This window comes from Hemicordylus capensis, chromosome 1 (genome assembly GCF_027244095.1).
Source record: "Hemicordylus capensis ecotype Gifberg chromosome 1, rHemCap1.1.pri, whole genome shotgun sequence".
Lineage (NCBI taxonomy): Eukaryota > Metazoa > Chordata > Lepidosauria > Squamata > Cordylidae > Hemicordylus > Hemicordylus capensis.
The window spans coordinates 360,255,485-360,279,796 of NC_069657.1; the positions used below are offsets into that span (position 1 = coordinate 360,255,485).

Genomic DNA, 24,312 nt, shown 5'->3' on the forward strand with positions numbered 1-24,312 from the left:
CACACACACACACAACACTAGAAGAAATCAGGGGTCACCCCATGAACCCATGGGTTTTACTGTGTGAAACCAGGGGTCACCCTATGAAACTGAAGGTCGGGAAATTTAGGACCGACAGGAGGAAGTACTTTTTCACACAGTGCATAATTAATCTATGGAATTCTTTGCTATGGGATGTGGTGATGGCCATCAGCTTGGATGGCTTTAAAAGGGGCTTAGACACATTCCTGGTGGACAGGTCTATCAATGGCTACTAGTCTGATGGCTGTGGGCCATCTCCAGCCTCAGAGGCATGATGCCTCTCAATACCAGTTGCAGGGGAGCAACAGCAGGAGAGAAGGCATGCACATACCTCTTGCCTGTGGGCTCCCCGGAGGCATCTGGTGGGCCACTGTGTGGAATGGGATGCTGGACTAGATGGGCCTTGTGCTTGATCCAGCAGGGATGTTCTTATGCGCTTTGCCCCGCCCTGCCCATGAGGCACCCACACCTGCCTATTAAACATGGCCATGGCCTCACAGCAGGTCCGACCTGGCCACCTCGCCCAAGCAAACACCTTTGGAGGGGGGAGCAAGGGACCAAAATACACAAACAGCACTCCATGGGAAATGGAGGGGGGCATGCAAACCTGGGGCCAGGAAGACCCAGCTACGCTTCCGCCGCCGCCCTTCATTTGCCGCCTCCATCCTTTCCAGGTCCTCTTGACCATGTGGAGCCTATTGTTAGTCACAGGGCCCTGGTGTGCTGCCGGTGCGCCCCCTTCCATTGCCCCTCAGTTTGGGCATATACACTGCATCGGCGTAAATGTTGCAGGCGCCTTAAAATAACTTTTGAGAACAGAAGCGCCATGGCATTTCTACCTGAAAATATAGTAACTTGCCCCTACAATCAAGCTTTGTACCAGAGGATTAGAATGTAGCTATTGTAACTCCGGTTACTTTAACTTCTGTGCCAGGTAAACTGATGGAAAACATACTTAAGGAAAAATTGTTAAACACATAGAAAACAGGTAGGAATAAATGGACAGTTTTCACAATGGAAGGAAGAAAGAAATGGGGTACTCCAGGGATCTGTACTTGGAACAGTGCTCTTTAATGTGTCCATAAATAATCTAGAAGTCAGGGTAAGCAACAAAGTGGCCAAATTTCCAGATGTCACTCTATTTATTCTATGCTAGGGATCATTAGGAAGGGGATTGAAAATAAAAATGCTAATATTATAATGCCCTTATATAAATCTATGGTGCGACCATATTTGGAGTACTGTGTGTAGTTCCGGTCACCATATCTTAAGGAGGACATTGTAAAACTCAAAAAGGTGCAGAAGAGGTTATGATCAAGATGGTCAGGGGCCTGGAGCACCTTCATTATGCAGCAAGGCTACAGTATCTGGGGCTTTTTAATTTGGAAAAGAGACAGCTACGGGGGTGGGGGGGGGACATGATTAAGGTGTAATAAAATTATGCATGGAGTAGAAAGAGTGGGCAGAGAGAAATTTTTCTCCCCTCTCACAACACTAGAACCAGGGGTCGTCCCATGAAACTGAAGACCAGGAATTTTAGGACCAACAAAAGCAAGTATTTTTTCCACATAGTGCATAATTAAACTGTGGAATTTTCTGCCATGGGATAGAGTGATGGCCACTAGCTTGGATGGCTTTAAAAAGAGACAAATTTACAGAAGAGAGGTCTGTCTATGGCTATTAGTCTGGTGGCTATAGGCAGCCTCCAGTCTCTGAGGAAAGATGCCTCTAAATACCAGTTGCAGAGGAGCAACAGCAGGAAAGAGGACATGCCCTCACCTCTTCACTCTGTAAAACAGGATGCTGAACTAGATAGGCCAAATGATCCATCTGGGCTGTTCTTCTTTTATTTTATTTTGCATTTGCAAAAGTTCTTCATGTTGTCATGAAATTCACATTTACTGGAATTAAGTGCAAAGATCACATGTGATTACAGTAGATATGCAGCTGAATAGCAAAAAAAAAAAAAATCTGTCATGTAAACCATTCTTAATTCTTTTTCCTAGCATTAAGGAACTAGTTCCCCTCCATGGTTAGAACTGGGGGAAACCAGTACTGTACATGGATCCAGCATAGCTGTACACTGTGTTAAGCATAGGCTCATGCTGTGGGGGCTAGGTTTTGTGATTTTTCTCTCTCTCCTTAAGTCCTTTGATCAAGAGTCCTTTAAGACCTGTGAATAAGATCCACTGTACAACTGCCATGGTGGCAGGGGGAAAGGTGGTGGACAACCAGCAGTGCCAACATGCCAAACGGGAACTGAGCAAAAGCTCCTTCAGCAAAAGCTCAGTATCAGGTCAGTACTGGGACAGTTGGACAATGTGTCTGCTAGGCTCTGCCCAGTGCTCAGTGAGATATGTGTGTCTCCTCCTGACATGCCCCCTCCTGACATGCTGTATGCAGCATCATAATCTCATGGGGTGCAGTTCATCCAATCTGCCCTATGATTTAAATACTTTGCATGTGAGAACCAGTTTGGATGAACTGCCCCCTCCCCATGCAAATATGTGACAGTGGGGAGTTAGATGTGCATGTTCATATCCAGCATCGCATGGCGGGCAGATATCCAGCATATCGCATGGTGGGCAGTTGGACATATCCAAAATAGCCCACACACATTTTAGTAAATTCTTATAGTGCAGACATGCCTGAGTACATCTAGACATTGAGAATTGCTTGCAAACTACAGAGGGGGAATGAGCACAACTAAAAACATTTTTAAAATATGTATACCAATGATGGTCTTTTAATGTTAAGACTAAATCCAGTGTTCTTTGCGATTGCAATAAATCTGAAATCCGCCCCCGGATACACTGGTCTTGAGTCACTAACATGACTCAGTGTATCCAGATGATACAGTGTAGTTTCCAAGTTCCCTTGAAAGACCAAAATGTGTCTTGTTGCCAAGTAGAGGGGCGTGTAAGATTCCTTAATCATGTTCTCTAGTTGTTTTGTTATTAAATTGGACATTTTAACATGCAGGACAACAAGAAAAAAGTGCTTAGCAATAATTTTTAAAACGAGTTGCCAGTTGAATGTTTGAATGAATAAACAGTCCAAGATCAAGATTATTAAATGTTGTAGATGAATTGGTTGAAACTTTCTTCAATCAATTGGTTGAATGTTTAATATATACAATTAACTTGCAAGGGCACAATCTCATATTAAACTATGCAGTGATTCTCAGTATTCATGAAATAGTTTTCATCTGCTAAACGTAACTAGATCTCATCTGACCCCTGTCCTCTGACATGCCCTAACAATCCTGATCCAGCTCCAGGTGCTTAAGCAGGACAGGAGATCGTGTGTGCAAATGTGTCCTTTCTTGTTCAGTTCTCCTCTGTGATTCTACAGCTGGGGCTGTGCCTGAAATTCTGTGGCAATATCTTAACTTGTTTTTTAATCAGCTGTTCAGGAGGGGAAAGTGACAAGGCACAATGTGTGAAGCCCTGGCTGTCCACTACTTTTAGAGCAAGGCGTTAATCTTGATGTCTCGGATATATTCAGCTAGCTCCTACATCAGTCCTGTATTGCCTTCTTCACTTGAAAATCTTGAGCCAATACTTTCCTCCCTGTACCACTGTCTCTCCAGTCTCAAATAACTTCCGTGAAGATACTTGTGATACCAGTGGGGCCACAACCTGTGCTCTTAGAAACCCTGAGCCTTCACTGTTTGCAGTTTGATGTTGTTTTTTAAAAAATAATTCTCTTATACATTCTGCTACTATTCCATGTTTTTGAGGGGTGTTGCCCTATTGAAAATACATACTACATGTATTTTTATATACACAATGAGAAATTCTCCCTTGAGAATATACACAATGAGAAATTCCCTTGAGAAATTCTAATATGAAACTTAAAAAGGATAACTAAGGAGCAGAGTTGTAGTCCTAAAGTACTTTACTCTAAAGTAGTTGTGCACTTTATTGTCATGCCAGAACAAGCTGCTTATTAATATTAGCTTTGTATCTCTTGCAATGGTGCTACTGCTGTTTTGTGGCCTGCTTCATTTGCAGAGGTTAGTGAAACCTTTGCTTATCAGAAGATACATTTCTAAGGGTAAAAAAGGTTAGCTATCCATTTTATATTCTGTTTTGGCTAACTATCAAAAAAGAAAGAGGGGCTTGCTACACCTCCTTAAAACTTGGCATGGCCAGTTGAAAAACAACTTTATATTTAAAGTATTTGAGCAGAGAGTGCCTGTTTTTCTCATCAGAATGAATTAGTTTATGAGAGGATACATCTATAACTGACAAACTGTTTAAATAATTAGTGTTTTTTAGATTAATTTAAATTATTTAAATTCCTGTTATACTTTATTTTTCCAGTCATTTTCTGACTTTGACCTGCCCAGAATAGAGAAAAAAGGAAGTTCCTACAAAAATGTGTAGCATACACGTGATTCTGAATTTACAGAATCTCTCGTCCTTATAAGAACACCAGTGAAATCATGTGGTTTCATGACTAGAATCCTAATGGATGAAAATAAAGTTTGATGCTTGTTTAGCAAATAATCCTATTAGGTATATTACCAAGTTAAATGGCTTTACTAAAATAGAAAAATGTACTGGCAATGAAATGCCTACTTCATGAATGCTGAAGCTACCCAGTGGCAATAAACAGGATGAAAAAGGCTAAATGGCAATACAGTCGAAGGAAAAGAAATCAAGATATAAGCATCAGCTATAAGGCCAGACCTTTCATTACGTGCAGTGAAGCATTTGTGTCAGGAAGTCAGTGTACCAGGCAACGGGCACTGTTGCCATAGGTTACACCCCACCAGCCTGCCTTCCACAGTTTATCCTCTTTTCCCCATGTCCTAATGTGGGACTCATTCCATTGGCATTACCCCCCAACCACACTTTTGCTATTGGGGCAGCTCCTTCATATCCATGCCTTTCTCCTCCTTCCAGAAGGAGCGGGAGTGTAGAGTTTGGCACTGCAGCAGCAGTAGTGAGGGTAGTGGAAGGGTGTCTGTCAGCAGACTTTCTTCCTCATCTTGCATGCTTTTCAAAGCTTGAAATAGGCTCAAGGCAACAAGAGATGCTGCCAGCAGCTGGTGGACTCTTCCCTTGAGTGTCTCCACTCCTTTAATGCCTGTAGTGATAGGGATAAGGTGGCATTTGGCATCCCTTCCATCAGCCTTCCATCCTTCCAAGGTCGGTAAAATGAGTACCCAGAATGTTGGGGGCAATATGCTAAATCATTATAAACCGCTTAGAGAGCTCCGGCTATAAAGCGGTATATAAATGTAAGTGCTATTGCTATTGCTATCCCAGGTATCCAAAGACTTTTGACCACTCCTGAATGACAGTGTAGTGCCATTGTATTTAATTCATTTTATAATGTAGATGTAAGAACAAATATTCCATACCAGATATTTTCATATTTTTGAAATGTATGCAGAAAGGTAGAATTGGTTGAGCTAGAGCTCTACAATGGGAGATCATGGCTATAGTGCTGTCTGTCCTGCTCCCTCCCCCCTCCCCCACTTTAAAGGTCTAGATGTGTACGATAGCCCATGAGAGGAATAGTATTCGACCTAAACAGAAAGGATTTGTGTGAGATCTGAAACTATTTTTCAGGGCCTCTATACATTAACACTGATAGGATCTACACCTGCACAGAATTTCATTTGGAGCTTTCTAGACCTTTGCCTCAAGTTTTGATACAAGCCATGTGTGTGGAAATGGACTGGGATTTTAAGTGCTGATTTCGCACATACCAACCCCCAATCCACTCATTTGAACTCTCAGTAGCACTACCACCACTCTCCCATGGGAGAGCTTTTCTTTAAATGCTTCCCTGTTTAGCCCAGAACAGGGGTGAATTCAAAATCATGAACCCTGCTGCCTGTTACGATCTTCTGGAGAGGTCCGGTTACAGTTGCCACCAGCTTGTTTGGTAACGACTCAGGACCAGACTTTCTCTGTGGCTGTTCCTGGGCTTTGGAATATGCTCCCTGCTGAAATAAGAGCATCTACTTCTCTATTTGTTTTCAGGAAGACCCTCAAGACTCCTGTTCTTGCAAGCTTTTAATTAGAATTAATTTTAATAATTTGTTTTAATAACTGTGTTATACTTTTTATTCTGTTGTGTATTTTAATTTGTATTTTTAAAATGTACACCACGTAGAGATGTACATATCAGGTGGTATTAAAATATGATAGATAAATAAATAAATAAAATCTCTTAAAGGTTTCTTCACATCTCTTCAGCCAAGTGTTTTAGCTATTTAGCAGTTTTTATGGTTTAGTTATTTTAATTTGAACTTTTATATGTTTTAACTCTTTTAAAATGTATTAGTTTTATTATTGAACACCACTTAGAGTCATTGGTTGTGGGCGGTATACAAATATGTTAAATAAAGTAGCATGTGACTCAGAGCAGGCATAGCTCAGTATTTCCAGCACAAAGATTAAAGTAATTAAAAGTATAGTTTATTCATGTAAATATAAAAAGGAGACAGCTTACAGGCAAAAAAGGCAAATAGTCAATATATACAAACAAGGTACCTTTTTATCCTGTCTGATGTTATGCAGGAGGCTAAAAGATCTTAGTTATGAGCTTGAAGTTCAGAAATAAAAAGCTTGCATCATGAACAAATAATTCGTCCTCCACCCAGCGGGGTAGAGTAGTTATCTGGATCTAGCTGAACAGCTTGGGCTCAGGAGAGAGCCTAACAAAGGTGAAAGCTAAACTAATACAGAAGTCATCTCATGAGCATGAACTCAGAGAACAACGGACGAACTTCCAACAAAAGCTCTCTCAGCTATTTTTTACAGAAAAAAATGTTGGCATGGGTCCTTTTGGCCCTGAGGCGGTACCTGAGTTGGCCAACCCTGCCACCATGGAAAAGATCTGTTCACCTGTTGCCATCAGATAGATTTCTAATGTTAATGGGATATGCACAAATGCCTCACTAGAAGATCTTCAGGGCAATCAGTTTTATATAGGTGGAAGTGTCTTTTATCCTGATTAGAAAAATCACAGGATGGTCTCTTGTCAGAGGTATCACGCACAGTGGGTGGATACCCATGACAGTCAAGCCACTAGGAACTGCATTTTCCTAGTAACAGTATATTATGGCTTAAATATTGTAAACGTATGTTTATGTCCAGAAAAAATATCCTTCCTCAGGGGATGGTATCTGAATTAAAACAAACAAACAAACAAACCAAAACACCGTTCACCAACAATTGTGCTTATGTTATGCTATAAACTAATTGGCTAGAGGCCCTAACTCACATCTAAAATGTTGGGTGTGACTATTTTGGTAAAGCTGCTTCATAGCCAGGATTTTAAAGATGCTGAGTAGTCACATTTTTATTGAATTAATCAAGCGTTGGCACAACCAGACGGATCTAGAATAATGCATCTAGTTGTAAAACATCCCCACCCCCCGGCCCGGCTAGGATGATTGTCAGCAATAGGAAACTAGGAGTTGAATCCAAGTATATCACAAAAATTTGGCAAACTAAATGTTATAAAAAGCAACTTACAGATGTGTTTGAAGAAAGGCTTATTAAATTCATGTGTACAATCCACAGTATTTGCAGGGGTCTAAACAAAACTTGGAGTCTAAACAAAATAGAAACAAAATATTTTAAACTGGCACAATATCAAAATGTTTGGAGAATTAAGGGGTGATAAAGGTAAGCTAATTAATCTGAAAATTCTGCTCAGATACAATTGTATTCTGCTATTCATCATTACAAGTTTGTGACTTTCTTCTCTTAGGAATACTTGCCCTTTTCTTGCAGAGTTGTGCTGGAATTAATACATCAATCATGACTTTTTAGCCTCACTTTTCCCTTGTTCTTTTCTGACATCTTAAGTGATAACAATATTTTGTAGCAGCTAGGGGATGTTTCTTAAAATGATTTTCTACACTTGAACTGTTGCCAGCAGCACAGTTTGTGGGGGTTTGTGGGGGTGTGTGTGTCCACCAGTTAATTTAGAATAGAATCTGCTCTGGCAGATTAACTAGAATTAGGTTGTGTAACCCTGATTGAGTAGTAACTAGATCATACATGATGTGGTGTGCCTGTGGCAGCAAGGTCTTCCTATTCAGCCTAGCCTTACTGATGTTTTTTGCTTTGTCACATTCTTACAAGTGGAGACTGGGTTGCAGCATTCAGTGTTCTCACATATCTCTGTCAGCAGGAAGCAAGTGTACCTAATGTAGGGTAAAAATGTGGATAATATTTAAAATAAAGGTTTTGTGTGTGTGAATGCCAGAGTCTCAATCTGTTTAGAAGCTCTGCTCCATAACACCTAGTTTAGGAAGATTCCCCACTGCCAGGGATTACCTAAAACCCAGGACAAAATAGTATAGTAGATAAATAATGGTATTTATTCAGACACTGGTTTGAAAATATAAAAATATATTTCCACAAGTATAGGAAAAAGTTTGTTTTAATAAATATGGTACTCAGTGTACAATGTAGACAGAAGACCTGGAGGCTAACAATAAACATGAAGACCAATAAGTTCCAATCAAAGTCTCAAATGGATGATTTGCCAGTAATAAGCTATGGTATTGGCCCATATAAAATGGAAGTATATGTAAGGATATGATCCCCATATGCTCTCCTTCAGGCTGTCCAGAAGGTAATAAAAAGATTTCATAATAGTCATACGACAAAAATTTTGATTTCATCTTCTGCTTCCTAGAACCAGGAAGCAGGTATGGCAGCAAAAATAAAGGGGAATATCTCATACTTTCTCTGATGCCACAGAGCAACTGGCAGGCATTGCAAGAAGCCTGCTATTTATACAAGCACATCCTGCATCTGATTGGCCAGCCCACGTCATGTGCCAGGTCCGGGGGGGACGCCAGACAATTACTTGATTAGCCGGCCCGGGTCACACGGAAGGGGAGGCAATATGGCGGCCCGCGTGCCTGCCCATTGGGCCAGGTGCATAACTCCATCCCGACCCACCGCAAGTTGTGTCAGCGGGGAGTGGCTTTTAATTCCTTTTTATCCAACCCCTCCTCCACCATGCACATATGTCAATCATGGGTTCATAACTGGTGGACTAGGTGGCATTCATCAGAAATCTGGATTTGGCCCAGCAGCTGATCCCTGGCATCCATCCATATAAATCATACAATTTTTCTATACAAGATAGCTGGTTTGCCTCTTACAGCTTAGATCCTGAAATAAAGGATATTGAGGTAAATCTATTGATTTAAAGGATCACATGAAAATGAAGTCTGCTTTCTAGAGCTGGTGTTTTTAGTTTTGAATGTATTAAATATCTCACTCAAATGTTTACTTCTCATATTTTATCAAGTTTCTGATATTTGCAGCACCTTAAGCTCATAAGATCTATATGCTTTCTTTCTAATTGGATTTGACTATTTAGTCTATTATTTCCTCTAGTGGAGGTTTATTGTATATTTCTGTCACCTATTTCTGTTTGTTGCTGGTCATAGGCAGTAATAAAGAACTAAACTGAACTGTATTACTCATATTTTTAATAAATATCTCGGTATCTTAAAATGTAGCTGTGTTTGTACACTGTCTTAAAATATGCAAGTGCTTGTTTACTTATAAGTATCTGTTTTTCTGATATATTGAATGATAAGGATTTTTTGTTTTAAGATAGAGTAGGAAAGAATACTTGTCCTGAGACTAACAGAATGCTAGGAACATTCTTTTTACATCAAAAGCTGCATTCTGTTGACTCTTTTAATTACAGAGAGGGTTGCTTCTTCATACAGACTTGTCATTGTTAATGAAAACTGGTGTGTACTAACAGCTGGATCATAGGAAAACTTGGTCTTTTGCTAATGTACGAAAGAGTAGCTATTAGCATAAATTTTGCCTGTCTGCCAGAACAGTGGTGGCCTTTTTTAATACTAATCTTTCCCCATTGGGCACATTTTGTGGTTACTGAAAGGCGTACAATAAAACCCATATTCCCCCTTTAAAAAAAACAAAAAACCAGTTGCAACTTAGATTCTAGGGATCTTGAACAGTGAATATAACATGAAATGTTATGCAATTCAACAAAATTATTTAAAAACAAAAGTTAAAAATATTAAATGTTATGATGAGCCTACTGCTTTATTTCACTAAGCATTTAAATGAGCTAGAGCTTTCCCACTAAGAAGATAGATGGGTTTAAGTTCTATAGTGTTTGTTTTTATTTGAGTAAGATTTGTTTTTATTTGAGTTCCACTGTTTGGCCATTAGAGCAATCATAAGTAGAGCTCTCTGGATCATATGAAAAACTCATCAGACTGTTGTTTTCTATACAACAGGATGCTGGATCCAAACAGATGCCTCTGGCAGTACCATGAGCCAGACATGAAGCCAGCTGCCCACTCCTGCTGTTGCTCCCAGCAGCTGGTATTATGGGGCATACTGCCTCTGAACCTGGAGGGTTCTATATAGCCATCATTACTAATAATTGATAGACATTCCACATGAACTTTTAAAGCCATCTGAATTGTAGTTATTTTCTTTCTCTCCTGATTGTCCTACTAATCAGTTTCTGTGAATATCTGCAAGTTCTGTTAGGGCTGATCTGAAACCTCCTCCTCCTGCAATTGTGGTCTACTTTTACAGGCCATGAAGGGGAATGAGTAACTCTTTGATGACCTTGAAAGTGATTCTTTTCTTCTTTATTAATCTTCTGCTGTTGTTTGTGGTGGCAGTAGTAGAAAAATTCCTCTCAGTGGCAGTCAATCAGCAGATTCCATTTTTCTTTCTATAATGTTGATCCGATCAACATTTTGAGGAAGAAAAATGATTACTGTTAGCCAGCAACCACCCGTAGAAGCTCTATCATCATCATAGAAAATGGTGAATATGTAATTTAAAAGAAGAAAAATGTGAAACACTTCAGAGAGAACTGGGAGACTAGATCTGCCTGTCCAGTGAGGAGCCTGCTCCCTCCCCCCATTTTTGCTTTATCAGTCAGCTGCGCTGTGCTGCATCATGGGCTTTTTGCCCCTTAAACACTGAGAACCTTCATCAGCAATTATGTGTAACCCTTTCTGCATATCTAAATTTCCTTTTCTGACTTAGAACCTCTGTTGTCTTAAAAAAAAATTCATCTATTCATATAGAGCAGGTTCACACAATTGCCCCCAAGCCTGGAAGCTGGGAAACAGATGTTCTCAGAAGTGCACACTCTCAGTGGGCATGTTGTGCAAACCCTCCACTCACTGGTTCCTGGCCAATTTGCCTGAGATTCTGCCAACTTACTTCACCTACCAAAATTTGAAATTAGATGGAGAAAGTCAGTTTAATTCGGGCAGATGGGTTGGGAACTGCTGGTTGGCAGGCGTGCATGACACACCCACCAAGAATTCTTACACTGTGTGTGAGAGAGAGAAATATATAACTACAATATACAAGTTGAGAGTTTGATAATCTTATTCTGGCTGTGTTTTCTAAAATGTTGCCTATACAACCTATGACAATTGCAAGTATATCTACCTTTTTAACTTTCCCCCTCACACACCTTGAAACATAAATTGCTTGCAAATTCACCATGTTTTTAAATGTGAACATTTTACTTTTCTCAAAGTTAAAACACATCCTTATTCTTTTTTGTTGTTGTTGGATATCAGTGCCAGCTGATAACCTCCTTTTCTAGATATGTAATTTTAGTTTGTTTTTGATTTCTCGTTTTCCTCTCCACTTTCTGTACAATTCAGCCCAGCCACTGTATAATCCACCAATACTTTCTATTGCTTCCTTTATAGCATTTGTGAGATTTTCCCTTTTCTTAAATTCTGCTGCCAAAAATAGTTCTTGCTCATATCAGCACTTGCTTTACTTTGTTTTTCTATTTACCATTACTTCATCACATGTAACTTTCTCTTCCATTGCTGTGTTCCTATAGCAGACCAACTAAATGTGTCATGGGATGTCTGTGATTGGATTTCCTAACATCCTCTTTTTTTGTTTAAAAGCATGGGGAGTAACACTTCCATAGTGCTTGGGTAGGCGGTGAGGTGGGGTGTAAAATATTCCCCCATTGCATTATATTGATCAATGCCTTTCTTGAAGCTGCTGTTAGTTGTGAAGGAAAAAGACAGTTACAATGTGGATGTCTGCCCACCCCAAACTAACAGTAGCTTCAGGGGAGGGCTAATTTCATTTGGGGAAAATGCCCCAGGGGAAATGGTTATCCTCCAGCCTGATCCACTTCTGCCCAGCTGCTTTTAAATGAAGACATCAAGAAATCTAGTTGCAGATTCTCCTTACTGTTTTTTGTGTAGTCCATCTCAGTTCTTTCAAAAGCTGCCACACCTCAGCTTTTTCCTGTTGTACTTAAACTTTAGTCTTCACAAACTTCTCCATTAATTATTTCCCTCCAAGCCACACAGCAACAAACACATACAGTAAGTAAATAACAGCATACATTATAATAAAAAACATAGTTTCTGTATTCAGTGCACCATCCAACACCCTTCAGTACTTATTGGAACTTCAGCGATCCCAAAGCCTGGTTATTTCCCACACCAGACTCCAAAACTGGAGGTTACTATATCACTTAAGCCCAAAAATGGTACTTCAGTTGTTTATTGAAAGTATTTGCTTAATTCCTGATTTTTAACTCTGTCTCTGGTCTGAATATCTCCTAGCTGCTTTCCCCCAAAAGTCGTGTTTTTGTTTCTCCTCTGCAAAGTACAGTTTATACATACAACACTATCCTCTTACATATAAAGCTATTGGCAAAGTTCAGATGTCACATTCCCAATCATACAAACCACAGCTTGTTGATCCAGGGACCAGCTCAAACTCTTCACTTGTGCGCCTGACTCATAGATTTCGTAGTTTGTTAAACCGTTTTCTCTGAAGTCCAACAGGGAAACTGTAGAGTAAGCTACAAACTAGGATTGCAGACCACTGGTTGCTCTTGATTTGCTGTGCTAGTTGCTGTAGTCACAGATCAGGAATGAGCTATAAATCAAATGCTCCCTCCTTGCCCCTTGCATACCCAGCTGCATTAAAGGCTTCCTACTAACCACAGTGTACCATGATGTTCAAATGTTTACAGTTTACCATGATGCTCATTCCTGATCGGTGACTGGAAATGTGACATCTGGTGTGAATGGAAGAAGATCACTGTTTGATGCAGAGTGGATATTTATTGAAAATAGGAGGAAATGTAAATAATTCAAAATGATTTGGATTAGAAAATGGAATAAAGATTAAACATAAAACAGGAAACATTTTATTATAGCATAAAACTGGGTGCGCGATGAATTAGTCAATGGAAGCTGATAGAATACCTATCATTGGAAGGCTTTAAAAATTGTTTTAGTATAATCAGACTTAAAATGGTTCTGCTTAATTTTTTCCTTTTAAAATATCATGATTATTCAGGACTTGTTTACATTTTTATAAAAATAAAATGCTTATATTGCATATCCAGAACGTATATTGCTGCTAATATGAATTGTCCAGTAACTTAGCAGATATTTACAAACTTGATATCAATCCTATTTATATGCATTTCAAATGATTCCTTTATTTTAAAATTGCATTACTTCAAACTGCAATAGAATTAAGAGCAGTTACTTTTTTATCAGTAAATAGCTGATTTTGAAGAGAAGCCATGGCCTGGAAAATCATGGTATTGTTAAACCAGTTCAGGTTAATGTTAAATTAGAAATTATCTAGATCATTTAAAAAGAATGAAAATCCATAAATTTAAAGCAGGTTTTGTATGAGATCATTGTATATGGCATACTTCTTGGTGTGCAAAACCCTTGATATCTATTCTAAACCCTTGAAATTTTCATTTTCAGATGTTATAAATGAGAAATGTGAAATTATTATTTTATTTTTTTATTTTATTTTTAAACCTTTGCTAAGTTGACCATAATTGTCTCAGGAATCAGAAAGTGGAATCCCAGCAGCTGTCTGCGGATCCCTGATCTCACCTTCTCCTAATGGAATCTTTAATACTCTGTAATCCAATGCATGCAGTATAGTTGTTCTAAAAAAACCCTAGAGGTTGCAAACCTCTTATTTGTCAAATTAATATCTCTTCAAAGAAATGGCGTGTTGCCTTAAATATGAAAACCATTGTTAGAAGTTGATTACCAGTTTGTCACATCTTAAATTACTAATATACTGAAATTTTTACTTTTTTCCCTCTAGGAAATTCCACTTACTTGGATGATCATGGGCCGCCCCCTCGAAAGGTGAGCTGGTTTTATTATGTTGACCAGTTTGACCAAATTTTGCTTTCCAGTCTCTTACACACTAATTTACAAGTGGAATACAAATAGCCGTTGAAAGCAACAATAACAAAAATTCCTTTTTGGGAAAGATGGCCAATTAGCATTGAAATCAGGTCATAGATATTCATCTTCTGGGGAGTAACTCGGGAAAATGGCGCCTAGGGCAAGCACTGAAATTGCCCCTCCCCCCCCCTTGTCCCAACATCTGACACGCATCTTTCAGAAAACTTGTATTTTCAATGAATGTCTGGAATAAACTGATGAGGTAATTAAAAAATCTTAACTTTACAACAATATTGTAAAAAATTATTAATTCTTTAATCTGAATCCTTGTGATTGTGAGAATCACCCTCATCCTCCTTCAGTTGGTTTAAGTAGATTAATTATAAGTTAATCTTAACTAGTGTTGGCAAATTTTTATCAGTGGGTTTGTGAGTAAAGGGGACTCTTTATGCTAGTACCTAGTATCTAGGTACTATGCTAGTACCTAGGTTGGCATTGTGGAGAATTGTAACTTTATTTAAAATCAGTTTAGTGATGCATTAATTAAAATGCCAATGATTGATCAACTTAAAAATCTAGTTAGCAGCCCTATATCCCCCCCCCCATTTTAATAATCATGTGCAGAACTGTAGTGCTTATACATGGCATTCTTAGATCAAATTCTTTGCTATGCACTCATATATACTCAGGAAGATGGACTATATAAGTAGTAACTACCATCTGTGGCTTTGAGTGTCTTTGTTTTGTCTGAGAAAAGCCTCTAACTATTGTTAAGACATGGTAGAAACTGAGTGCTTGAACAAGTGTTCTTATAACATACGTTCCAAAGGCAGCCTGTACATTATGCTGCTGTACTTTTTATACCTAAGCAACAGGTAGAAATTCACTAGGCAAAGCCTCTCATTATTGCATTCTTATTTGCTGATTTTCTTCTTTTCATAAGGCATTTCAAAGCAGAACGTGTCTGCCAGTAAAACAAAAACAAATTATTGCATAATGTTTTGTTAAATTTGACATGGAAGGCATGATTATTTGAAAGCACTGCAGTAAAAGAGTCATGCTTGCTTTGAGTTTTTACATCAGTTCCTATGTAATTCCACAACTCTTGTCCTACACATGCTGGATTCTATCAAGTGCAATGAAGAACTATAATTAATAATAAATAACCTTTAAGAAGAAACTGATGTCTGCAGCAGACTAGATCCTTCTTATCTTTGGCCCCTTCCACAGGGGTCTTTAGCACAGCTGCGGCATTGCTCTCCTTTAATCAGCTGAAAGCATGTTTATTGCTGTGGTTCCATGTGCCAGAATCACAGCATGACTATTCAATACGTCTTTTAAAAACAATTGTGTTCAAGGTAAAAAGGGAGTTGCATTGATTTTTTTTTTAAAGACAACATTCTAAAATATAACTTTTTTTAGAAGGGAAGGAAACTTGAGCAAATCTACTTGGGATGAGCAAGCAATAAAAACTCAATTACAACTCAGCTAAACTGAAGGGAATAATTTGCAGTATGTTAACCACTTATTTCAAAAGACAAGCCATTTATCAGTATGGTAAGACTGCACAACACAGGAATGGCAATACATTGCAAATGCAACATTTCTGGGTGTGCATTCTTACAGCATTTATTTTAAAGCACCACACAAGTTAAAGGCAGGCACTTTCCAAGTTTGAAATCCCACAAACCTTCTGAGCATGTGTGGTGACCTCCAAAACGGCCACCACACTGATCTCTGTGCCTGAACAGGCCTGAAAATCAGACTGGGATAGGCTGTGGTGGTGATATAGAAGGCCAGCGTGGGGAAGGGGAACCCTTGCAGGACACACACACACCCATGGCCTTTAGGAGGCCCTCCAAAGGGGTTACAGGTTAAAAAATAATATATTTTTTTAAAATCATGAATTGGAGAGGGGGTGGGGAATAGCACTGGTGCCCGCCCACCCCAGTGGTGCCTAGGGCATGTGCCCTGGCTGCCCTACCCTAGTTTCACCTATGTTCATCCTCAACTAGTGAAGGTAGCAAATTTTTAAATGAAGAGTTTGTAACTACCTATCTCACGTAGGAAACTCTATCTGAACTAGACTCAGTTTGCAAGAGGCCATCACCACCTTTGCCTCTGTCCCCATTTTCATAAACATGCAAAAAGCTGCAGGGCTGGCAGGGGAAGACCTCCCATGCATAGAGGACTAGAGTTCAAGTCATGGATGCACATCCATTGTCCTCAGAAGCCTCAGTGTTTCCCAGCTTAGTTGATTTAATCAGAAATGCAATTGTACTTTTAGCTTGGAATGGAGGACTAACATAATCCCTAAGATAGCTCATTTGAGGTGGGCTCATTGCAAGTTGAACAGTGGTGAGGTCTATTCCAGTTGGCTTGCCTATAATTAGCTTGAGCCTCTATTAGTCAGCTAAATTTTGTATTTAAAACTTCCTTCAAAAGAATTGCAAAGCTTGTTATTAGGTTAGTGTCTGTCTTGTTTCTTTTATTTCTGACTCTTAGAAATATTTTCCAGAAGGGTAGCCACAGCCATGTTATCCTTTGCTCTTACAGGGCGGGGGTGGGGGGAAACATTTCAAGACTAGCATGTACTGTGGGATAGCTTTTATAGGCAAGAGTCTAACCAGTCAGTGAAAGGCTGGAGCGGGGGACCTGTTTTTTTAATTAAAAACAAAACAAAACTGCTGACCAAAAAGTACATTCTGTGCTGCTAAATGGATTGTATAAGCATAGTAGTTTGACAGCCTTGTATCTGTGGTGATTTCCATCTCTGATTCACTATTGATAACTTTTAAAGGGTTTGAATATAAATAGTTTTACATAATAATAAATATCTGCCTGTTTGTCTTAAAAAATACAGGTGGATTCCATTATCCATTCCATTCCCACAGATTTCCATGGGTAATGAAACCTTGGATAATGGAGCAATAAGTCTATAGCAATTGGGGGATTAGGTTTCTGCAAGCGTAAAAATGGCAAACTGCTTAAATAAGTTCAATAAAGCGCCGTACCATGCTCCACAGGTCTTCTGCTGTCCAGCAATGCCCCCAGAAGCTACAGTGCCACCATTTTCCTGCCAAAAATCAAGGTTTTTTTTAAAAAAGAGCCACAAAATGTCTCCTTTTCCCAAAATGGTGGCCAGAAATTAACTCTGAGGTCATTTCTGGCCTCCACGACACCCCAGATACACAGAATTCACCACCACCATCCTGCATATGCCAAGGTTGTATGTCAGTTACCAGGCGGCGGATGTTGAGTCCACAAATGGCGAGATCTGTCTATAGTTCTTCACTTGAACAGAGGCCACCTCATTATTTGTCACTGAAGTGGAATCTGTGACAAAGAATTTCACATGTTTGGCCACTGCTTTGAGCTTTTGGCTTAACGTGCTAAATCCGTCTTCTATCTGAGCTGGCACATGATTTGCACATCTGTTTTAGTGCTCAGAGTCCGTTTGTGTCAGTAAGCAGATATTGTAAATCAAAGATCAAAAGTTTGGAATCTTTGAAAAAATGCACTCTGAAAGTCCACAATAAATTTATTTATTTATTTTATTTTATTTTATTTTATTTCTGTACCACCCTTCAAAAAATGGCTCAGATACAGGTAATGTGGTGTTCATCTCATTTTGCTTTTGAATTGGGCCATAAAATGGCTAGGAATGTGATGAGTACATATAAATGGTGTAGCCATTCCGTACAAGGTTTGGCATTACTAAATGTTTGTCTTAACCACCCACCTGCTCTTTTGGAGCACCAGAGTTCTGCTAGAATTTATATTTATCTATACATTGAATATTTTCAATTAGAAAATTACAACTCCATTTGCCTTTTATACTTTTTATTTGGAATTTTTACATTATTGTTTGATTGTAGGACAATCTTGAAACCCCTTTTTTAAAAATCCAGGACAGACTAGTAAGGCTTGTTGTACCAAATGCTTCATTCTTATCTGCTGTGCTTTTTAGGACAGAGTAATCCATCCAGAAAATTGGAGTCCTATGACTTTGATCTTCACAGTGTGAACCAGATGTTTTGAGATGCCAGAGTAGGATCATGTTCAGTTGATTGCCTGTGAAAGCCATAAATAATTCTGCCCCTTGTCTACCACTTAATCTGACTGCTAATGGTCTACTGAACCATGCAAGAGGGCAGTAGGAAGTTCTAAGTGTCTTCGGCTGTGAAGCATTTTTATAAACATTTGTATAAAAGATTATGGGAATAAAAAGGTAGGAAGAGATGGCCCAGATCAGTCATGGTAGCAGGAGTACATCATCACTCTGTGGTTTTTATTTTCTTCTTTATTCAGTAAGCCAACTGTCTTGACAACTGCCACTTTTATTAAAGTTATGGTAAAAGGTTTACTGGGACTGAAATCTACCATTAGATTGTCCTGTGTGAATCAGACCTATAAACAGCCACTCACTTTGAAAAATAATAATAATAACAACGTATTTTTATACCACCCACAACCTGCGTCTCTGGTTGTGGGCAGTATAAAATTGTTAAAGCATTAAAAATCTATATATTTAATTTTCTTACCGCCAACTGTGTAGGGAACTGCATGGGAACGTGGAGATGTATCTGGATGCCTGCTGGAACAGTCCAAGGTCCTGCGAGAGTTCCAACCATTGCTTTGGGAGGGAACCGGCAGCAAGGGAAGCAGACGAGAGAGAGGAGGAAGAAGCAAAATTGAAGGGGAATCGGCAGAGTTGGGGGAAAGGAGGAAACCGGACCCATTGCCTTGGGAGGGAACAGCATTGAAAGTGGCGAGACACCAGGCAGCCGCCCTCAAGCCGCCCAGTGGGAAGTACGGCTGCTTTGGGAGTGGTGAGGGCGGAAGAGAAATAATGGTGGTCGTGAGAAAGCAGAGGAGACTGGGGCAGAAGGTGGGGGAGAGGAGACAGGCAGAAGGGGTGTGGGGAGAGGAGAATATGGCAGAAGGGATGGGGGGAGAGGAGACTGGGGCAGAAGGGGGCAGGGGAGGGGGGCAGAAGGGGGAGTGTACTGCCGCACAGATTCTCTGTGCGGGTTCAGCTAGTTTACAGTTTAGAATGCTTAAACATTAAAATCATTAACATTAAAAGCCTTTTTTAAGAACCCCAACATTAAAAATTTAAAACTATAAATCTAATTAAAAGCCTGGGTGAATAAAGAGATTTTCAGTGCTTTTTAAAAAATTGCCAGAGATGGGGAAGCTCTTATTTCAACAGGGAGCGTATTCCAAAGTCCAGGGGCAGCAACGGAGAAGGCCTGCTCCTGAGTAGCCGCCAAACAAGTTGGGCAGCAACCGCAGACAAACCTGTCCAGATGAACTTAACAGGGGATGGGGCTCATGGTGACGAAGACATTCTTTTAAATACCCAGGGCTAAGCTGTTTAGGGCTTTATAGGTAATAACCAGCACCTTGTATTTTGCCCAGAAACATATCGGCAGCCAGTATAGCTCTTTCAACACAGGAGTAATATGGTCTCTCCTAGATTACCCAGAGACCAACCTGGCCACCACATTCTGGACCAGCTATAGTTTATGGACTACCTAGAAAGGCAGCCCCACATAGAGCGCATTGGAGTAATCCAGCGTAGAGGTTGCCAACGTATGTACCACTGTTTTGAGGTCGTTCATCTCAAGAAACGGATGCAGCTGGAGTATCAGCAGAAGCTGATTAAAAAGTACCTCTGGCTTCAACCTAGGAAACCAAGGAGAGGTTTGGATCCAGAAGCAGCCCCAGACTGTGTACCTGTTCCTTCTGGGGGAGTGTGACCCCATCCAGAACCGATCAAAATTGTCTCCAGGATTCGGATCCTGCACTATAAGTACCTCCATCTTATCTGGATTCAGTCTGTTTGTTATCCCTCATCCAGCCCGTTTCTGCCTCCAGGAATGCATTTAGAGAGGTTATGCCTTCTCCTGGTGTTGACATGGAGAAATAGATTTGGGTGTCATCAGCATATTGAGAACAGCTCACACCAGATCTCCTGATGATCTATCCCAGTAGTTTCATGTAGAAGTTAAACAACATCGGAGACAGTATGGAGCCTTGAGGTGCACACTATATGAAAGTTGAGATTTTGAGGAACAGTCTCCAAGAGACACCATCGGGAATCTGCCCGTGAGGTAGGAGTGGAACCACTGTAAAGCAGCGCCTCCCACCCCAACCCTCAGATGGACCAATACTATTGAAGGCCACCAAGATATCCAAGAGGACCAACAGAGTCACACTCCCTCTGTCAGTTCCCAGTTGGAGATCATTCATCAGGCCGAACAAGGCAGTCTCCACCCTATAGCCTGCCCGAAAGCCTGTTAAGCCCTACTGAGTTCAATGGAGCTTACACCCAAGTAAGTTTGCATAATACTGCAGCCTGTGTGTTCTGATGCTTGAGTGTATTACATAGTGTACATTAAACTGTTTAGTACCAATGTTGTACAAGCCTTCATATAATAAAGTTCTTCTACCTTTCATAATATGCAGCTTGAGGTGTTTTCAGTGGGAGTTGCAAACAATTAAGAGTACTTGAGTGAGGGACGAGGTTCAATTTGGGGATCCATGGATGTGGTATTTAGGCACCCAGCAGTGGTGATAAATCTTTATTTTATTTTATTTTTGCCCAGCACAAACTCCCCTCCTACAAGATACTCCACCGATTGCAGAGAATTTGGAGTGGTGTGGGTCTCTTCATTCCATATGGGGAAGAAAAACTCTGGTCCTGCTCTGATTTCAGTGGCATCACAGACAAAATTTGTCTGTTGGAGTGGGTTATCACTCTCACTTTGCACAGGATTTCAGAGATGCTCAGAAGCAATGATAATCTCTCTCACTAGTAAGTGTCTCCAAAGCCCGGCATCAAGAGAGAGACTGATCCACACAGGATTCGAAGATGGAGCTGGGTCAGTGGTGACCACAAATAATAGCTTGGCTTGTCTGCCGGCATTTTACAATCAGTTTAAGGCCAGGGTGGGTTTTTTCCCCGGCTTCATATTTGTCCACCATAACTGTCCACTGGGCTTTTTCAAGAGCATGCTTTAACACCTTTCCTTCAGCTATATTAACTGGGAGATTTCAGCATCTACCTTTGGAGGCTCGCTTGTGCCGTTGTGGTTTGGGCGAACCTGAATCAATCACTCATATTTTATTACACTGTAGATTCTACAGTAATATTATAAGTCAGTTGATTCTGCTGCTTCTTTCTGGGTTTCAACATTAATCGAATGATTTGCTGGTGAAATTTTTACTTGAAGATAATGCACTCTGCATCTCTTATGTAGCAAATTTTTGTTACATCGCAATTAAAATTCGTAGTTCATTGATTGATGCTAAAGTTAATGATTGAGTTAATGTTGAATGCTGAAATAATGTTTATTGTTTGTGGTGTTGTTTTGTTTTGGCCATTGGCCGTAAATAAAGTATCTAGCTAGCTAGCTGGTTGGTAAGACCAGCCAAAATGTGTAGACTGCTGTCCATATTACTGGAAGAATAATACTAGGGCTGTGTTTCTATTAAAGATATTTTGCAATTGCATTCTAGCTCTTAAAGAACCTTTTATTATAAAAGGTAGTATAGTTGGAGAAACACTTTTATTCCAGAATCCCTGCTATTCTTGTAGTTTTGACTTACTTTGCTTTACTGTGGCTAGTCCATTGTTATGGGAAGCTTTCCAGGTTTCTTAACACATGCGGTATGTCAGTGGGAATTACAGCATGCTCCAAAGGAAACAAAAACACTGCAAAGAGGATTGAGGGGATTTAGGCAGTAAATTTTAGATCAAGCTGATTGCAATTTTTTCTAAGACGACTTTAAAAGAAAGACTGAACTGAGGACAGTGCTTTATAATATGATACACATTCTACAGTGAGTAATGTGATGGGGGGAGTGGGGGTTGCGAGGGTGTAGTTCAGACTGTGAGATCTCAGTTCAAGGATCTGAAATTGGTGGGGTAGAAAAGACCACCACTTGAGAACCTGGAGATCAGCTGCCAGTGAGAGTAGACAGTGCTGAACTAGAGGGACCTAGGATCTGCCTCTGCATAAGGGAGGTTCATGGTGTTTCCTTGATTCCAGATAGAAAGGTAGGTTTAGGTGAAAGCAATGTCTTCCTAACTACTGCTTCTTACATCTTGACTTGTTGTGTTGCGATGACACAATTTTATTATGTGAAACAAAGGATAGTAACTGTGACTGCTACCCCATCCTGTTCCTCTTCGAATCAAGCTCTTCTGATCATGATTGATTGGTTGATTGATTAAGTGCCGTCAAGTCAGTGTCAACTCTTAGCGATCACATAGTTTCTCTCCAGGATGATCTATCTTCAACTTGGTCTTTAAGGTGGTGCATTCATTGCTTTCGTAATCGAGTCCCTCCACCTTGCTGCTGGTCGTCCTCTTCTTCTCTTTCCTTCAACTTTCCCCAGCATTATGGACTTCCCAAGGGAGCTGTATCTTTGCATAATGTATCTGAAGTATGATAGTTTCAGCCTGGTCATTTGTGCCTTGAGTGAAAATTGGATTTGTGAAGTGAAGTTTCATTGAGTGAAAAATGGATTGATTTGTTCTATGATCCATTTGTTTGTTTTCCTGGCCTCCTAGAAAGTGCTTTCCTCTACTCTCTCACTTCACAGCCACCTAACCAACCAAAGTGACACCCCTTGATAAATTTTATTTATTTATTTATTTTGATTTCTATACTATACTATTTATTTGATTTTTATACCCTTCCAAAAAATGGCTCAGGGCGGTTTACACAGAGAAATAACAAATAAATAAGATGGATCCCGGTCCCCAAGGGGCCCACAATCTAAAAAGAAACATAAGATAGACACCAGCAACAGTCACTGGAGGTACTGTGCTGGGGGTAGATAGAGCCAGTTACTCTCTCTCTCTGCTAAATAAAGAGAATCACCACATTTAAAAAGTGCCTCTTTGCCCAGTTTGCAGTAGCTGAGTCTAGAAGTTATCCACATATGTATTCAGTTGCGGCTGGGGGCACGGGATAGTGAGAGGTGCCTTTAAAAATAAATTATCAGGTGCTTACTAACATTAAGGCAGAACCTGCAAGCTGCCTCAAGCAGTGGTGCTCTGCTCGGGATCCTGTGTGGGGCAGCGGTGTCCTGTCCGACATTCCTGCAGGCTGCCAGCATGGTCCTGGCATGACCCTGGCCTCTGCGCATGCACGTAGGTTCACGCTGCTGGCATCCATGGATGTAGCCAAAGCTGGTGGAAAGCACTCCTGGCCACTGCCTCAACCTTAGACACTAGAGATATATTTTGAATGTAGAAGTACTTCCAGACTGAGCACCTGATCTTTCTTCGGCAGTGTAAACCACTCCAGAACAGACAAATGAAAATTGTCTCTTGAGTTCTAACCCTGTACAAGTAACTCCATCTTATTTGAATTCGGTCTTAGTTTTGTTATCCTTCATCCAGACCTTTACCACCTCCACTTGGGCAGGTTATGCCTTTTCCTGATGAAGTTGATGTGGAGAAATAGATTTGAGTCTCATAAGTGTACTGATAACACCCTACCTACACCTAATCTCCTGATGAACTCTCATTTGAGATCAGCCAATAAGCTCCTGCCTCCTGTAATATTGTTTATAGTGCTGAAGTCTCTTAGGATGCACAATACAACAATTTTTGTAGTGGCGCCCAGCCTATGGAAATTCCTGCCAACAGAGATCCATTTATTCCCAACATACCATTTTGTTCTCTTCAAGGTTAATTTTTTAAACTTTTTACTCCCACTTTAATGGTACAAGGCTAATCATGGATTGTTTTTTAAAAAATAAACTACTTATTCTTAGTTGTGTATCTATTGATTTTATGCTGTTGTGTGTAGGAATGTGCATGGAACCGTTTTGGAAGCCCTTTTACAGACCTCCGAATTGGTTCAAAAGTCCGGCGGTTCTGCAGGTTCAAAGGTGGGGGGAATAGCTGGGGAGGGTGCTCCTGCCCCCACTGCATTTCCCCCACCGACTCTGTGTGCAAAATCGGTCCCATGGGGTGGCAGCGTACCTCGTTGCCTCTCCCATGTGTCATGAACCAGGAGTGCCCGGTGCGCGTGCGCACATTGCAA

General features: G+C 40.2%; 1 protein-coding gene across 1 annotated transcript in view; it reads left to right on the plus strand.

The window, feature by feature from the left end:
- Positions 1-24,312, plus strand: part of UST (uronyl 2-sulfotransferase) — a 216,327-nt gene that overhangs the window by 79,229 nt on the left and 112,786 nt on the right. The window contains exon 2 of the mRNA XM_053291570.1: positions 14,157-14,200. Within this exon, the coding sequence (XP_053147545.1) occupies positions 14,157-14,200 (44 nt within the window). The remainder of the gene's footprint in view (positions 1-14,156; positions 14,201-24,312) is intronic.